This window comes from Solanum lycopersicum, chromosome 3 (assembly GCF_036512215.1).
Source record: "Solanum lycopersicum chromosome 3, SLM_r2.1".
Classification (NCBI taxonomy): domain Eukaryota; kingdom Viridiplantae; phylum Streptophyta; class Magnoliopsida; order Solanales; family Solanaceae; genus Solanum; species Solanum lycopersicum.
The window spans coordinates 3,843,394-3,857,444 of record NC_090802.1 but is presented as its reverse complement, the minus strand read 5'-3'; the positions used below and the strand labels follow the sequence as shown (position 1 = coordinate 3,857,444).

The 14,051-nt window shown below is 29.1% G+C and overlaps 2 protein-coding genes across 2 annotated transcripts in view; one reads left to right on the top strand and one right to left on the bottom strand.

The window, feature by feature from the left end:
* The first annotated feature begins 8,261 nt into the window (after positions 1–8,261).
* On the top strand, positions 8,262–12,167 carry LOC101244259 (cytokinin hydroxylase). Its single transcript, XM_010319305.4, has 4 exons — positions 8,262–8,648; positions 9,331–9,560; positions 10,242–10,838; positions 11,510–12,167. Exons 1-4 carry the CDS (start codon positions 8,357–8,359, stop codon positions 11,933–11,935), a joined length of 1,545 nt encoding a protein of 514 aa, XP_010317607.2. The 5' UTR covers positions 8,262–8,356; the 3' UTR covers positions 11,936–12,167.
* Positions 12,168–12,773: 606 nt separating this feature from the next.
* Positions 12,774–14,051, bottom strand: part of LOC101244555 (tripeptidyl-peptidase 2) — a 32,331-nt gene continuing 31,053 nt past the window's right edge. The window contains exons 33-34 of the mRNA XM_069296225.1: positions 13,506–13,649; positions 12,774–13,264 (exon numbers count right to left, since the gene is read on the bottom strand). Of these exons, the coding sequence (XP_069152326.1) occupies positions 13,106–13,264; positions 13,506–13,649 (303 nt within the window). The 3' untranslated portion in view covers positions 12,774–13,105. The remainder of the gene's footprint in view (positions 13,265–13,505; positions 13,650–14,051) is intronic.

Here is a 14,051-nt window from a genome sequence, read left to right as displayed (position 1 = left end):
TTAATTCACTCCTAAGAAAATTATTATTTTTCCACTTAAAAAATATTTTTGTAAGAAAAGAGAAAATACCAATATTTTCATACAGAAAAAAAAAATAGGAAGTTTCTCACTATTTCAGTGAGAATTTATTTCTCATCATACATTTTTTTCAGTGAGTTAATTCGATTGAAAATAAGTGAAAAATTATGTTCAATAACAATGATTCGTGATTGAAAAATTTTTATTTCTAACATAATAATTTTTACGATAAATATATTATTATTAAAACAAATAACAAATGAAGAGAGTCGTGCATATCTTAAAATGATTAATAAATCTACTTTAACCGTTTTAAAATACCTTAGTCCGCATGTTTTTTTCATTTTAATCGTCGAGTTATAGTAACAAAGTCGAAATTTCAAAGGGGATGCATCCAATTGCCTTTAATTGGCTTATTTTTTTTATGTATTTATTTATTTGTTTGTTTATTTAAAATCTCTCATCTTTTTTTTTATATATATATATTTTAATTTGTGATCGTAAGTATATACTTATAATTCTACCAATCAGATTTAACTGAAAGTTTGAAACGTATATATACGTTGAATTTCAAATAACTTTTTGGCAATTAAAGTTTTTTACAAATTTCTCATATATATATATATATGTATATATATTTCATTTATATTTCATTCTAAATTAATTACTTTGATACTAGAATTAACTTTTATAATGATAGGAGATATGCATGAGGAGAGTATATATATGCTCCAATTGATTTGGATGCGAAGAAAATTGGATCGTCCATGTGGATTAATTTAAATTCATATATTAATAAATATAAGAAAAGAGATATAACTATTTGTTTCAGAATTATATAAAAAAAAAAACTCTCATAGGAGAAATAAGAAAATAAAAATCTTTTTATTCTCTACAATTTCAAAAAGAACACACTATTTTGCTTTTTTCTCTTTCTTCATTCTCTAATTCCATAAAGTTTGTGTAAAGATTCTTTTTAAGATTTCTTCTCTAAAAAGTGTTGGAATAAACGACGATAAAAAATATAATTTTAGACTGTGACTTTATATACATGTGATTGCATTTTTTAAATAGTGAAACAAATTTAATAATCTTGTAAACTAAGTGTTTGATTGGATTCTTCGACATAATTCTTTCTCTTAATTGAAAATTTTGACTAGCCAAGTCTATTTTCTCAATATATTATGTAATATGTATACCGAGTAACCACCAACCCCAAAAAGAAAAAAGAAAAAAAAAACTCAAACATTTGGAAATAGTTTTTTGAATGTAAATTACTTGCTTCTTTTTTCTTTTTTAACTTTTTAGATTGTGCGATTAAAAATTCTCCTCTTCTTTAATTGAAAATTCTTAATAACTTATTGACTCTTTGAAACGATATGTCAAAAGTCCAATAAACATCATTCGAATTGACAAATCTCAACTTAATTACTGACTTTTATTTGTTCCTTTTGATGATAATAGCAATTAAAACAAAACAAAAGAAAAAGTGACTAATCTAAGAAAATGAAATTACTAACATGAAAATATTTAAACCAAATTAGTACGTTGGGTATTTTTTTTCTTTTTAATTCGATTTTAGATTGTATCTCAAAATCGAAAAATGAATAACGAAATCCAAAATTATATACACACCTCTATACGGCTCTCCAGTCCAATAATAATAATAATAACAAGTCCACAAGCGAGGTTTAGGGAGAGTACCAGCGTAGTAGCATACACAACATTATCTTTTGAAGATAGAAATGATGTATTTGATATATTCTTGATGAAGTAAAACATATCGATTAAAACCAATAATAAAAAGAAATAGAGTAAAAGAAAAATTATTTTTAAATGTTGTTAATAGCTAATTAACCCACGTTATATTCTCTGACGGTCTCTTGAGGAATAATAAATCTGAAAATCCAACGTGTTATCTAACCTAATTACTAGTTAATTAATAGAGAATTAATTAGTGAATGTTCACATGATCAACTATATTATTGTGTTAATACCAAGCAGTACTTCTCAGACGACAGCTTGATTATAATAATATTATTATTATTAAAAATAATGTTGCTAAGTATAATCATTTTTAAAAGAATACTACATGTATTACTCGTGAAACACACACATAAAAGAAAAAAAAAGAACACTTAGCACATAGAGTGGATTGACTAAATTTAGCTACATAGAAAAACATCGAAATATAGCACTAAGATGTCCTTTTCCTCATTATAACAATGGTTAACTATAATACTGATAATCATAAATGATGGCTTAGAAAAAATGTGCTGAAAAATAAAGTTCCCCACAATAATTGCTATGAGATAATGGTCATAGGTATATTGATGATTGTAAATGACGGCTAGCTAGCAGTATTCATGAATGAAAAATGTATTGAAATATAGCACAAGATTGCTTTTCTTTTTCCTCCATAATTGTTATGATAATGATATAGATATACTGATTATAATCATCGTTAATAAGAACAAAATCGTGAAACACACGTACAAAGAAAGAGAAATAACATATATTTTCATATACAGACCGACTATATTTAGCTTACATTGAAAAGGTGCGCTGAAATATAGCATGACATCGTCTTTTCTCCCCTCAATAATTACTATGATAATGGTCATAGGTATAGTGATGATTGTAAATGATGGCTAGCTAGCAGTATTCATGAATGAAAAATATATTGAAATATAGCACAAGATTGCCTTTTTCTCTCTCTCCATAATTGTTATGATAATGATATAGATATACTGATTATAATCATCGTTAATGAGAATAACATCGTGAAACGCACATACAAAGAAAGAGAAATAACATATATTTTCGTATACATACCGACTATATTTAGCTTACATTGAAAAGGTGCGCTGAAATTTAGCATGACATCGTCTTTTCTCCCCTCAATAATTACTATGATAATGGTCATAGGTATAGTGATGATTGTAAATGACGGCTAGCTACCAGTATTCATGAATGAAAAATATATTGAAATATAGCACAAGATTGCCTTTTTTTCTCTCTCCATAATTGTTATGATAATGATATAGATATACTGATTATAATCATCGTTAATGAGAATAAAATCGTGAAACACACATAAAAGAAAGAAAAATAACATACACTTCATATACAGACCAACTATATTTAGCTTACGTTGAAAAGGTGCGCTGAAATATAGCATGATTTTCTCCCCTCAATAATTACTATGATAATGGTCATAGGTATATACTAATAATCGTAAATGATGGCTTCCAACAATCATGAGTGAAAAAATGTATTCAAATACAGCACAAGATTGCTCGTCCCCCCCCCCCCAACCCCCCAAACATAATTGTTATGATAATGGTTATAGGTGTACTGATTATTATTGGATAATGTACAAGTACCTTCTCAATTTATGTCCGAAAACACACTTATACTATATTAAGGTTCTATTACCTTTTGAACTTATTTTATTAATAATTTTTACCGCTTTTCGGTCTCCGTGGCACTATTTTGTGGGGCCATTGTTGATTGACTTTTTTTTTTAAAGATAGTGCTACGTAGGCTGAAAAGAGGTAGAAAATTACTTCTAAAATAAGTTCAAGGAGATAATAGGACCTTAGTATAGTACAAGTGTATCTCTGGGATTTCGGACTTAGATTGAAAAGATAGTTATGCATTTTCCCGATTATTATCATCGTAAATGATAACAAGGTCATGAAACATATACATATACAAAAAAAAAAAAAAAAAAAGAACAATACTTATAAAGATCGACTATAATAATGGTTATATGCATACTGATAATCGTAGATGACAGCTAGCAATGATCATGAATAGAAAAAGTATATATATTGAAATATAAGAGTAAGTTTGTTTTTTTCCCCTCAATAATTGTTATAATAATGGGTATAGGCAGGGGCGGATTTATGTATATGTAAGGCGTGTCACGTGATACAACTTTATTCAAATCTTTTACAAATTATACTTATATAAAAAATTAAAAAAATAGTATTGAAGGTTAAAAATAATTGAAATTGACACCCTTTACGTGAGATTACTTCTAGTGCAGATGACAAATTTTAAATTTAAATCAATAGGAAGGTCCTTTCATTAAGCCGATCTACTCTAATCATTCAAAATCTAATTACTTTTTTAATTATTTTTAGAATTAAAATAAAATGAATTTTTCCTTTATAAATTAGAATTATAGTTAAATAAAAATAATGTTGACATATTTATTTCTAAGTTTTCTCTTTCCTTTCATGTTCATCCATTATAGTTATTCGGTATCTCGAATGTCCATATCATGTTAGTATTCTATTCGCTATTTTATTTATTTTATTATATGCTTAAAATTTTATTTTTACTTGTTCATAATAATTATTTTATATTTTTCTCATTGCAATCATCTATTATTTGATCCTCAATAACTAATTGTGCAGATTACATCATATGCACATAGAGCTATATTATTAAAGTGAATTTTTCAGTTTTTTGAATTATTAAGAAAGGCTATCCAACAAAATTCGTGGTCTAAAACTAAATATAAGAGCTTTGTAACTTTTTCTTTTTTTTCATTTTCTTTTAAAGACGTTAATCTTTTATTTACAATACATCTTTTAAATAATGTTAGATAAAATTTTATTTAATAATATGAAGATATGAGTGATTTAATTTAAAATTCTATAACATTATCTAATTTAAAGAATATATAATTTTTTTTAAAAAATTTAATCAAAATATAAATCAAAATTTTATATTTTTAAGAAAAATATTTTTTCACAAAGTTCACTTTTAATGGGCTTCAAATTTTTGTAAATCTAAAGCAAAAACTTCATTAATTTTCTTCTTGATCTATTTTTATTCCTTAAATGATGACATCGCTTTGAAAAAATTCTGCTTACGCCACTAATTATATATTGATACTAAAGTAACTTAAAGTAACCCTCGAAGAATTCATTTCTTCTCTCCATATGAGCTTTCAAAGATATACCAACGATCTACAATATCGATCTGGTCATCAGATTTTGTAGGTCGTCTTAAGTACTATCGACATTTTGAATTTTTATTGATTTCACATTAGATAAAATTAAGCTATTTTTATTATAAAAAAACAATAAAATTTTTTGACCTTTTATTTCGTCATTGCTCATCCCCATTTAGCCAAAGTGTTTGTGGTTAATTATTGTTATAGAAACTTTCTTTACCGAAAAGTACATTATATGATGAAATTATAAATCAAACAAATAATGCACCTTCTCCAATTAGAAACTAATCGTGAAAATTTTTGTTTTCATGACATGTGATATCATGACGTGCATCATTTTGTTAGAAATATACAGAGAGGAAAGGCAAAATTGAAAGAAGAAGAACAACCACCCATAATTTGATTAATTATTCAACGATTTAAAATAAATAGTCATCCATCAAATTAATAATATTATAAATAGTAATATATATAGATGGGCTTTTTGATACAAAATCATTGTATATACATTTTTATATGTGTAGCAGCGCAACTAGCTGTTGATTTTATTTGCCCTGATTTCTTACCATAAATAGGTTTTTTTTTAAGGAAAATGTTTTGGATTGACTAATCCTTTTTTTCTAGTAAGAAAAAGTTTAGGACTCTATTAATAGAGACAGATTCCTTCTAACTTAACTAACATTCACAATGTAGTCTTAAGGGCTTTGAGAGTTTTGGTTAGGAGGAGAATTTATGGGTCACAAGCTTGAACGCTATCACTTGTGTGAACCTCCCATGTATTCCGAGTGAATTGGTTGAAGTTGTTTCCCTCTGTATTTTGTACTCTCATATTTATAGTGGATTGCTCATCTCCTTTGTGGACGTAGGTCGATTGACCGAACCACGTTATCTTTGTGTCTTTTGGTATATTTCTCGTTGTCTTCTTACTCATGATCTTTCGAAATTTGCATTGCTAGCTTCTGTGTTACACCTGCTTATTTTCGGTCCTAACGCTAGCTATATGTGTTTTGTCTCTTTGGTCTTTGAGAAAATTCTATTCTTATACGTGTTTGTGTTATACGTGATTCTTAAATCTTGACCAAGAAATTAATTTAAACATATCATATTTTATAATTCTTAAATCTTGACCAAGAAAGTAATTAAAGGAATATATCGTATCATATATGAACAAAAAAAAAATGTTTAGAAACACGGATTAAGGTGTATATATGTCGTGAACATGAAAGTGTGGAAAAGAATATTTTGAAATGAAAACAGAAAAAAAAAATTAAGAAAAGAAGAATTAATTACAATCAGTCAAACAAATCCATCGGTACAGTACGTGAAAAGTTTATATTTTTTCATTAAAAAAAAATATTAAACTAATCAAAGCTCAGTTTTTGTTTTTATTTTTATTTTTTTGTGTAAAAGTTGACAACTAAAATGTTTAGATATCTTACCGACCTTTTTGTAGCAGTAATTGGCAAGGATTTTTATATAATTCTACCAACAAAAATAAAAATAAAAACAAAAAATTTGTACTAATATATTATTTTGTTGAAATTGAATTTTCTTTTTTACTTTAGTCGATGGTTGAAATTTGGAATATGAACGAACTACGAGTAATTGGAAATTGGTTATTTAATCAGCCAGAAAAGTTATTTATAATTACAAGTACACACTTATTACAAAAATAATTAATGATATAGTGAGTTTACTATTTTATTCCTATTAATTATGAAGTTTATGAAAAATTTTACATTTTAAAAAGTAATTAATCATTAATTAAGGATATAAAATGTTAAAATTTTTTTTGTCCTTTCTTAATATGTTAAAATGAACAAGTAATTAGGGATAACTATATAAAAAAAAAGTAAATTAATAATTAGAAACGGAGGGGGCATAATTTTTAGTTAAACTTAATTATTACTTTGTAGTAGAATACTATAAAATTCAGGTTATATAAAATTTTGTGTTTTTGCATTTTTACGAGGACCTTGTGTAATAGTTGTTTCATGATACTAGCCATTAAAAATACATGATATATATATATGTGTAAATAATTTTACACAATGCATTTCAATATGTTACATTTTTTTTTCTTTATCCTAGTTTTTGTGGTAGAATTTAATTTATTTATACCCTATTATTATAACATGTATTTCATAAAATTAATCGAGATATGTTTTAGTCGATCTGATCTGAGTATTACGATTATAAAATATTCAGTAAATCAAATCATGATTTATTTAAAATATCGAGTTACATATTATTGCGTAAAACATTTTTAATTTAAAATTTTTTATATACGTCTTAATTTACGTGACACAATTCAAATTTTGAAACGATATAATTGAGATTTTTTTCATATGTTTTTTATGATATAAAAATTGCAAATTTGTAGGTGAAAGAAGATATGACCATAAAGAAAAGGGCTGTGGAATTAAATGTTGGCCGGCAATTGTGCACCATAAGGATATGTGTACAGCCGCAATATTGAATTTATCTGACGACCAACTTCTACTTTGACAAATCAAATAATTATATTCAGTAGAGACTAATATGGAATAAATATACAAACATGCATGCAATACATTAAAATAAAATAAATAAATTAGTACTCCCTATTAAATAATAGTAACAAAATATTTATATATAAAAAATACGTAAAACCAGAAAGAAAAGTGCATGTTCAAATTAAGTACTCTTTCCGTGGTACCCTTTTGACTCCCTATGGTATATAAGAATTAAGGATTTTTTTTAAAAAAAATTGATAGTTTAAACAACTTTTAGATATTTATGTGTATGAAAATTATTTCACTAAAAGGATTTAGAAAAAATTAAAATTAAATTATTTTTAATTATAATAAGGAAATATTTATTTTGAGACGGAATAAAAAAAAAGTCGTATAAAATGGGATGTGTGTCACCCTTTGATTTGGTATATGGTGTATAAGAAAGGAAAAAAAGATTTTTGAAACTTACAACTTAAACCAGTTTTTAGATATTTGTGTGTCTGAGATCATTTCAGTAAGAGCAAATTGAGAATTTTTAAATTATTTCTAACTAGAATAAGAAAATATTTATTTTAAGACGGAACGAAAAAGAAAAAGTAACATATAAAATGAGATACGAGACAGTGGGGCTACGATCAAAAGTTGTTATTTAATTTATTGGTATTTTTATCTCATATGTATTGGTCAATTGTCAACTTTTGACTTTAATTCCTTGAGGGTTCGTCAAATTTGTCCTTCTATAAATACCCATACATGCAACGTTCTCTCACCACTCATCAATCGTTTTGTTTTTCCATTTACTAATCAAACTTGAAAAATTCATTATTCATCTAGCTAGTGTTATTTTATATTGAGAGAGAAATAAAAAAGCATGACATTCATTCAATTTGCAAGTATGTTAGGCATGGTGACAATTTTGTTTGTGTTATGTAAAGTTTTATATTCTTGGTGGATTATGCCTAAACTCATGTTTAGGAAACTTAAGGCAAATGGTTTTGAGGGACCAAAACCTAATTTTCCACTTGGGAATATTAATGACATGAAGAAAGAGCTAATGATGAAGAGAACTTGTTTTACTTCTTCATCTTCTTCTATTAATGAGATTAGCCATGATATTCATTCATTGGCATTTCCTTACTTTGCTACATGGCAAAAATTGCATGGTACGTACACTTTTTTAAGCTTCTTGACATGGAGTATAATATATAGTATAATGCATGTTTTCTTCAACATGTAATTAAGAACTACCCTCATGTACAAAACATGGAACCTACTAGTCGTTTGAGTTATTTCGGTTCGAAATTTAATATTTATACATGTTTAATAAATAACTTTACCAGTAACGTTAGAACTCCCCATCACTATATATACATGTTGTTAAAGCTATCTATTAAACATGTATAAAACATGGAACCTACTAATCATTTGAGTTATTTCGGTTCGAAATTTAATATTTATACATGTTTAATAGATAGCTTTAACAACATATATATATATAGTGATGGGGAATTCTAATGTTACTGGTAAAGTTATTGTCATGTGACCAAGAGATCATGGTTCGAGCTATGACAACAGTCTCTTATAAAAATGCTGAGTAAGACTACATACAATAGACTTTTATTGGTCTGGGCCCTTCCTCGGAATCTGCGCATAGCAAAAACTTAGTGTACCAGATTAACCCTTAACATATACAATATCATTTCTAAATCTATTGAGTTCAGTTGAATACGTAACTTATTATACTATACATCCCAGTTGATTCTTTGAGATGAAATTTTATGTAGCTACATTCTTACATGCAGTGTAAATGAAATAGTGTTCATAATATTTATTAATTTTTTGTAGGAAAAGTATTTACATACTGGCTAGGGACAGAACCATTTGTCTACATTGCTGACCCAGAATTTATCAAGAAGATGTCTGCTGGAGTTATGGGTAAAACTTGGGGAAAACCAACAGTGTTTAAAAGGGATAGAAAGGCCATGTTTGGTAAAGGACTTGTTATGGTAGAAGGAGATGAATGGGTTAGACATAGGCATATTATTACTCCTGCTTTTACCACAGCCAATGTGAAGGTATATATATTTCTTAATTACTATGTTTTAACTTATTTATTTTCTCATTGAAGCACATTTTTGTATCTCTACTACATATTATATTGATTAGGAAACTCCACATGATGGGAGACAAAAATCAGTTTTCATATCTGGCTCCACAAAAAGTAACATGGCCTTAAAACACAAATTGGCAAATGTCATGTCAATCATAAGGATTAAACTAACCTACAATATTATCGTATTTACGTTATTTTTTAGATAATCTGATAATATAAAAATATAATATACCATTATTATATACAATTTAGATGACTTGATAATATAAAAATATACTAAACTATAATTACACACAATTAACGTATTTGCTAGCAAGTTATAGGGACAACATAAACATCCAATTTTTACACTTGATACATCATTTCCATCAAATTGTATTAATTTTAATTTTGGGTTTTAGGCTATAATTACACACAATTAACGTATTTGCTAGCAAGTTATAGGGACAACATAAACATCCAATTTGTACACTTGATACATCATTTCCATCAAATTGTATTAATTTTAATTTTGGTTTTTAGGCTATAATTACACACAATTTACGTATTTGCTAGCAAGTTATAGGGACAACATAAACATCCAATTTTTACACTTGATACATCATTTCCATCAAATTGTATTAATTTTACTTTTGTTTTTTAGGGCATGGCAAACTTAATGGTTGATTCCGCCACACACATGCTAGACCGTTGGGCTAGACTCATCGATTCCGGTAACGCGGAAATCGATGTAGAGTCCGAAATCATAGACACGGCAGGAGAAATCATCGCAAAGACAAGCTTTGGGATTAGCTACGAAGAATGTGAAAAAGTATTCAAAAAATTAAGAAACATGCAAGTGACACTATTTAAGTCTACCCGTTACGTCGGGGTACCTTATGGGAACCAAATAATGTGTCTAAAAGAGACGTTAAAAGCCCATAATCTAGGCAAGGAGATCGATTCGCTCCTCATTTCGATTATTGAGGAGCGAAAAAGAAAAAGCGTTGATCGTACAGAGCACGATCTTCTGAGTCTGTTGTTAGCGGGGAACGGGAGGATGTTGAGTACGAGGGAAATGGTGGATGAATGTAAAACGTTCTTCTTCGGTGGACATGAGACCACAGCGCTAGCACTGGCCTGGACTTTGTTGTTGTTGGCACAGCATCCAGAGTGGCAAAATCAACTCAGAGAGGAAATCAAACAAGTGATGGGTGATGATGGTGAAATAGATGTCACTAAGCTTGTTGGTCTTAGGAAGGTAACCTAATTATTTCCTTTTATCAAGTGCGACACCTAATTTTAATCGACCTGAACCCCCATTCAGAGGCGCAATAATCGTGTCTCCAGTTTTTACTTCACACATTTAAATTATCATTTATCCACCTTATTAAAAATATTTGTTAATATATAAAATCAAATTATATTTTCTAAATATAATTTTTTTTAATGAATAAAAAAGCTAGTAAGGTACAAAATGTTTCTTTTAAGGGTAAATTAATTTCTTACGACTAATATGTAAGGGGAAGAGAGAAAAACAAAAATTTTAAGGGGTCCCAAATATTTGGTCGGGGGTCAACATGCATGTTTTAAAGTTCAATTCAAAATCAACAACAATATTTAATGACAGAGAGAGCAGCGTGTAACTTTTCAGATACCAAATACTCCAAGGATTTGGGATTGAATGGGACTTGGTCTTATTTTTTTTTTTACACGTGCCAACTCCCTATATGCACCTAAATGTGACTTCCACCTGGTTAAAAAAATAAAAATTCATCACTCACCGGCCACAGCTCCAACCTCTACAACCTTTTGTGACACAATTTTTTTAAATACTTATTTTTTATTAATAAAAAACTTACCTTTTAATTCAAGATTTATTTGTTTGGAAATATGGTGTTTGACTTTTTTCAACACGTATGTATAATGCAGATGGGATGGGTGATGAATGAAGTACTAAGACTATACTCACCAGCACCAAATGTGCAAAGGCAAGCTAGAGAAGACATTAAAGTGGATGATTTGGTCATACCTAATGGAACAAATATGTGGATTGATGTGGTGTCCATGCATCATGATAAGACACTTTGGGGTGAAGATGTGAATGAGTTCAAACCAGAGAGGTTTAAGGACGACATCCATGGTGGATGTAAACATAAGATGGGATTTATGCCTTTTGGGTTTGGAGGAAGGATGTGCATTGGTAGGAATTTGACTATGATGGAGTACAAGATTGTCTTGTCATTAATCTTGACAAGGTTCTCCTTTTCCATCTCACCAAACTATAAACACTGTCCCTCTATCATGCTTTCTCTTAGACCCACACTAGGTTTACCTCTTATACTCCAATCACTTTAATTTAGCATAGTAGAATAATCAACAAACTATTACCTGGTTAAGCTCTAAGAGGCAGCCAAATCTATCTGAATTTTGTTTTTGTACTCTTTACTATATTCTTCTTAAAAAAAAATTACACAGGAGAATGAGGAGCAATGGCTTACAGAAGTAGACCTCATTTTCCAGGAGTCGAATTCATGTACTGATTATAATTTATATTATCGAAGTGAAATGCATAATAGTTGAATACTTACTCATGACAAGAGATACTGAGAGAGTGAGCATAACAAATGAATATTAAGTTGCAGTAAAATTAGAGATGTTGAATCATAAACGATGCAACCAAGTGATCAACAAACTAAGAGAACCATAAGATTTCAAATTCCAACAGAACAAAAGATACTAGATAACTCCGTTCCATTCGATAGTTGTATTGATGAGAGGTTGAAATAATCCAAGTGCGCAAAAGCAATCCAGACACCATGGTCATCACCAAACAAACAAAAAAAGAAAATTATAAATGAATATGAGAAGAAACGAAGCAGGTCAAACACATCCAACCTAACTGCAACCAATTAAAGGGTAAAGGATCCATTTGCAAAAGTGAAATACACACTCAAAAGAGATGTAACAAATTTTTCAAGAAGTAACCCTGGTAAATATAAAGAGGTTAAACTTTGTACTGTTTTTTTTAAAAGAAATTATCTGAAAGCCCCTATGGTTTCCACACCCAAACTGTGTCTTCATGACTTAAGTTCTAAGTAGGGAGTAGGATAAATAGTGATATGAGTCCAAAAAAAAAAATGAACGAACTCAGCCAATACAATCAAGCTTTGGAACATGAATGACAAGTGTAATCTCAAACAAGAAATCCTTATATAACCGTATTCTGAATGATGTGTTTGAATGTCCACGGAAACCATAAACACCCAGATGATACACAACAAAAGTTCACATGAAACAAATCTTATACAACATTTAGATTTTAAATTACATAGTTTATACTTGCAATCCTGCTTTTAAGTAGGACTGAAGAAAACAAACTAGATGATTATTGAAAAGAAAGAAAGAATCTTAATCAACATTGCACTGCGCCACAAGTAATAGTGTTTTTTTTTTTTTGCAGAACTCCGTCACATCTTCTCTTTCTCTCATATTCTACTAAAATTTTGTGCGCTCACTGAACAAAAACTAAAAAAGAGGTAGTGATGATGGAAATCGTACTTGCATCCACTGTTTCTCATATGCCACCAAGTGGCTCCATCCTATCTGATCGAGCAAAGAGAGCTTTAGTTCATAAAACTTCTTCTTGGGTGGGTTACCATCATCTTGTATCATGTCATTTAGAACCTGATGTAACAAGTCAGCAATTAATCAATTTTTTAAACAAATAAGATCTTGTAATTACATGAGCTAACCAGTGTTATAAAAATGCATGCATCCCATGTTCAAGATATGAACGACTGTTATAGCGAAGCAAGAATGAGAGAGAAGTTCAATCATCTAACCAGAGAAAATAATGAATACGTAGTGTACTGATGCACTAATTAAAATTTGCAGCATTTACAAAATGCTCAAAAAGTAGTTGTACCTTAAGTGCGGTTCCAAGTCTCCCATGATGCCTCTCACGGAAAACTGAAAGTATGCCATATTTAGAGGACTTCAGATCCACCCATTTCTTTAGCTCTTTGAAGTTCTCTTCAAACATATCTACCTTATCCACAGTGCTTTCACCCTACCACAAAACCATAATAACCTCATTAGGCACTCAAAAAGCAAAATGAATAAATAAAATAAAGAAGAAACCCTGGGCACTTCATGCAACAGAATTTTGTGCATAATCAATTATAATTGAATGCACGATGTACAACAGAATATGAAGACCAACTCATAATCTACTGCATCAGGTGCTCATCCCGATCAGAGTTAATCTCAGGCGATCATCCCTGTCAGACTAACTTAAATATAGTAACATACTCTAACACGTGCAGGAACTATCTAATCAATACTCAGACCCAGAAAAAATAGGAATAAGAAATTCAGTTTGCCCAGTTACTTGGTTACTCCCTCCGTTCACTTCTACTTGTCACATTTGGACTTCAATCTTGACACACCCATTAAGAGAACAATTATTGGC